The sequence below is a fragment of the Chenopodium album genome, chromosome 14 (assembly GCF_948465745.1).
Source record: "Chenopodium album chromosome 14, dcCheAlbu1.1, whole genome shotgun sequence".
NCBI lineage: Eukaryota > Viridiplantae > Streptophyta > Magnoliopsida > Caryophyllales > Amaranthaceae > Chenopodium > Chenopodium album.
In genome coordinates, this window is record NC_137847.1 from 50,392,280 (window position 1) to 50,396,828 (window position 4,549).

Genomic DNA, 4,549 nt, shown 5'->3' on the forward strand with positions numbered 1-4,549 from the left:
AAGAGAAGGAAATTAGGAAGTGAACTAAACTGAACTGAATTGATTGGAGCTGAATTGAAGTGAATTGAATTGAACTAAAAATAAGATGAGAGAATAGGCCCTTAGCCTAAAATTAAATGGATTTGGTTTATCCATTTTTCGATATAATTAAAACGGATTAAATTTTAAGATTTAAATGGCAATTAATCGATCATACTTTTTGGAATATAAAAACAATATTGAATATCTTTATTTTGCTCACTCCTAATTTTAAAACCGTGTATATCATAATCATCTTTGATCGGTAATAAAGAATAGCTAAACAACATGTGCATTTCAAATTGAAGAGGTAGTATCGACAGCTTGAGAGTTTCTATCATATAAATGAGGTTCCAAAAAGATTCGTTAAGTCAATTTAAGTGAAGTCACAATATGGAAATGTTGTTGCTTTACTTTCCAAATATAGTCAATTGGCACTTCTTGCTTTTTCTTTCTACCTTATCTTCAATATGTTAATCACCAACATGCAACTTGCTTGCCTATCTATTAGCCTTGTTTTCTGCTATGTGAACCTCACTTAACTACCATCTTGTATTAAATATCTTCCACGAGTATTCTTCAATTCTAACTAAAAGAATAATTAAAGAATATGAGTTTATTTTTTCTTTTTGTAATTTGTATAGAAGAATTTTACAAACCAATAGGATTGCATAGGATTGATTGATGAACTTGAATGCGTAAATATGAAGTAGGTAAGTAAAGTAAAGTGGTGTAATAAATCACTAGTAAGTACTTGTATTAAAGTATATGCTAGGTAAGTAAAGTAGTGTATTTATTCACTACTCATAAACTAAAAAAGCAAGCAAAGGTGAAAATAGCCTTTTATAAGTAAAAAGAAGAAAACTAAAAATTGCTTAAACAAACAAGTTAAAATAAAAGTAATGGAGTGTTATAAGGATGTGCTTTTAATTCACTTGATTTCTACTCATTTGAACTATTCAAAAGATTCTGAACTTATTATTTATTTTAATTGTAAATGAAACTTGGATAAATCACATATATAGCTGTTATGAGAACAAATTTTTAATTGACAATAATTGAAACTTATGTTTGAAGTCATATTGTAAGATTTATAACGTCGAAATTTGTTAAACTTAAACGGTTAAACCACTATTGCAAAATCGACTACATACAAAAGCTAATTTTAACCATGATTCCATGAGCTAATTTTTTTAAAAAAAAAATTCTTTATTGACATGGATAAAAGCAAAAATTAAAACATAAAGAACTAATACAAGTTATTATACAACTATACAAGTACTCTAAATGAGAATCACACCCCCAAATTAAGCTAACTAAAACCCCCCAAAAAAGGGTAAATAAGTAAATTCCCAAAAACACATCCAAAAGTTGAGGGCTTGTTTGACATCATTTTTTGTTTTCAGTTTCCTATTTTTTTGAAAACTAAAAACCAAAAACAGGAAACAAGAAAAAGGTGTTTCCACTTTTTTGTTGTCAGTTTTCAAAATTATCATGATTTTAATAAGTCTAAATATTTTTTGATCCATTATGTGACATATGTAACATACTTTTAAAAAACAAAAAACCAAAAAACAGAAAACCACAGCGATGCCAAACGAATCCTGAGTTAACAAACTGCACAAAAATGAAGAATAGAAACATTTATACACCCTTTCAGAATCTTTCAATCTTTATCACTTTTTTGCTCTCTACTTTCACTATCACCCGTTAGATTATAATCACCCCTCAATTTTCACCGTTGATTTAAGGGCGCACTTAGATCCTCTTCTCCCTTTCTCTCTCCTCTCATCTCAACTCCCCGCCATTTTACTGCTCCTACAATCTCAACCCTAGATTCATTCCTCTCACTTCACTCTACAACTTTCTCTCTCTAAAACTCACACTTTCTCTCTCTAACTCACCAGAATCAATGGGTTTCTTCTTAAGTTAACCCAACACAAAAAAATTCATCCCAAAAAAAAAAAAAAATCTTAACAAAAATGGGGGAAGAGCAAAAATCCAGTGACCCAGAAAATTCCCGAAACTACCCTTCACCGTCAACCACCGGAGAAGATGATATCCGGCGATTAATCGATGACATCGAATCAATAGCCACACTTTCACACACCATTCGTGTGTTCACCATTAAATGGCAGCTAATTCGGAAGAAGCTCGAGGAGTTGAGCGTGTTTCTTGTCGCAGCCGAAACCCCATTACCAAGATACAATCAGAATAATATAAATACCCAAAATCTTTACCAGCACGAATGTTTATCGGAGGCGGTCGCGGCAATCTCCATTACCGTGAGGGTGTGCCGTGATCTCGCCAACCGCTGTATAAACGTCTCCTACAGCGGCAAGCTCCTGATGCAGAGTGAATTGGATAGAGTAATATCAAAGCTCGACTTCGCTGTAAAGGGTGTAACAGACATTTACAATAGCTCAGGCGTTGTTACCGGTGATCTTGCATTGGTTGTTCTGAAGCCGGGCCTTGGGTCGGGCCGGGAGGATATGCGGTTTTATGTGAAGGATTTATGGACCCGGCTTAAGATTGGTGATACTCAGATGAAGAGGCAAGCGTTGGTTTCGCTGAACGAGGTTATTACTGAGGATGAAAAGTATGTTAAGATTGTTGTTGAGATGGGTGATTTGGTGATACTATTGGCAAATTGTTTGGACTCGAATGATTCTTGTATTCAGGAGCAGTGTGCGTTTGCAATCGCGGTTGTTTCGGGTTTTGATTCTTACAAGGGAGTGTTGATTGTTTCCGGTGTGATCGGGCCGTTGATTCGGGTTCTAGAGAAGGGGAGTTTGAAGGCGAAAGAGAGTGCTATTCGATGTCTTGAGAAGTTGACTGAGAATGGGGATAATGCTTGGGCGCTTTCGGCTCATGGTGGTGTGACTGTTTTGCTTAATTTATGTTCGAATTATGATCAAGTTGATGTTGAATTGATCGGGCCGGCTTGTTGGGTGTTGCGTAATCTTGTTGGGGTTGAGGAAATCAAGCGGTTTATGATCGAAGGTGACGCGATTTCGGTTTGTGTTAGGATTATTAAGGGGAGAGATGAATTGGGTCAGATTGGTGCAGCTGAATTCTTGCAGTCTATGGCTTCAGGGGATGAGAATGTGCGTCAATTGGTGATTAAAGAAGGCGGGGCACGAGCTTTGGCTCGAATCGTTGATCCTAAATCGAATTACTCTTTCAAATCGAGGGAATCAGCGTTGAAGGCGATTGAGAATTTGTGTTATTTATCAGTAGAGTCTGTTAATATGTTAATAGGTTATGGTTTTATGGACCAGATTCTGTATTTTCTTCGAAAGGGCGATACTTCTATACAAGAATTGGCGTTTAAATCGGCTTGCAGACTATGCGGGACATCAGAGGATGCAAGAAAATCAATGGGGGATATTGGTTTCATGGCCGAATTTGTCAAGTTCTTAGAGGCGAAATCGTATGAAATTCGAGAAATGGCAGCTGAAGCATTGTCAATCATGGTTTTAGTGCCTAAAAATCGAAAGAAATTCGCAAATGATGATCATAATATTGGATTAATCCTTCAATTGGTTGATCCAAAAGAGGGAAATTCTGGGAATTTTAAGTTCTTATTGTCTATAATACTATCACTTAGCAGCTGCAATCATGCTAGAAGAAAAATTGCACATTCTGGGTATGTCAAGAACATTGAAAACCTTGCTGATGCAGGTGTTTCTGATGCTAAAAAAATTGTCAGAAAATTATCAGCAAATAGATTCAGAAACATGTTGAATGGGATCTGGCATTCTTGAGGAAAAAAGAAAAAGAGATTGTAAGTTTTTTGTTTAATTTTTTTTCTCCCACTTTTTTTTTATTTTTTATTTTTTATTTTTTTATTTTTGGGTTAATTTTTTTATTTTTTTACTGTACATCTGCATATATGTGGGATGTTTTTAGTTTGTATACCCACCATCATCCTTTACCCATGCTCTTTAATCAACTCCATAAATACTGCTTTAAATGCAGCATTTTGGTTAGCTTGTAACTATCAATAAAGAAATTATAAGGATGAGAAAAAAAGTACATTAGAAAGTTGATAGATTTTATTATATGATGTAATGTTATAACTGATTGAATCACAGTTTTGTGACTTTGGTACTGTATGTGTAAATCTGTATGTTCTGTGCTGCTGATAGTTCTGACATTGTTGTACAAAATTTAATTCTTTCCTGTTGCATCCCCACCCCCAACTTCTCTTTTACTCGTACAATAAATGCGTTAGTTGTGCAACGATGATGGATTTTTAACTAGATTCTGCTACAATTTATCATCGAGTAGTCTCAAGCTGTTTGTTGGATAGAGCTCGTAAATGGGTTGTTCGGTTGGATTCGGTTTGAGTGAAAATGTTTGGATGATTATTGATTATGTTTCGGATATCATATTGATTTGGTTTTTGGTTGAGTCGGGTTGAAATTGATTTTAGTTATTCGTTATTGTTACGGTTGAGGTTTGAATCCTAGATTATGGGATGGGGCAATTAGTGATGATGAAAGTTAGTGTAATCGCGGTTTGGTGG

At 34.9% G+C, this 4,549-nt stretch overlaps 1 protein-coding gene across 1 annotated transcript; it reads left to right on the forward strand.

Moving 5' to 3' along the window:
- The first annotated feature begins 1,809 nt into the window (after window positions 1-1,809).
- LOC145577441 (uncharacterized) lies at window positions 1,810-4,078 on the forward strand. Its single transcript, XM_081634875.1, has one exon. It carries the CDS (start codon window positions 2,001-2,003, stop codon window positions 3,783-3,785), a length of 1,785 nt encoding a protein of 594 aa, XP_081491001.1. The 5' UTR covers window positions 1,810-2,000; the 3' UTR covers window positions 3,786-4,078.
- Window positions 4,079-4,549: the final 471 nt, after the last annotated feature.

Bases quoted from the DNA above. Each gene is read 5' to 3' on its own strand.
- LOC145577441 (XM_081634875.1), top strand. From the start codon at position 2,001: ATGGGGGAAGAGCAAAAATCCAGTGACCCAGAAAATTCCCGAAACTAC.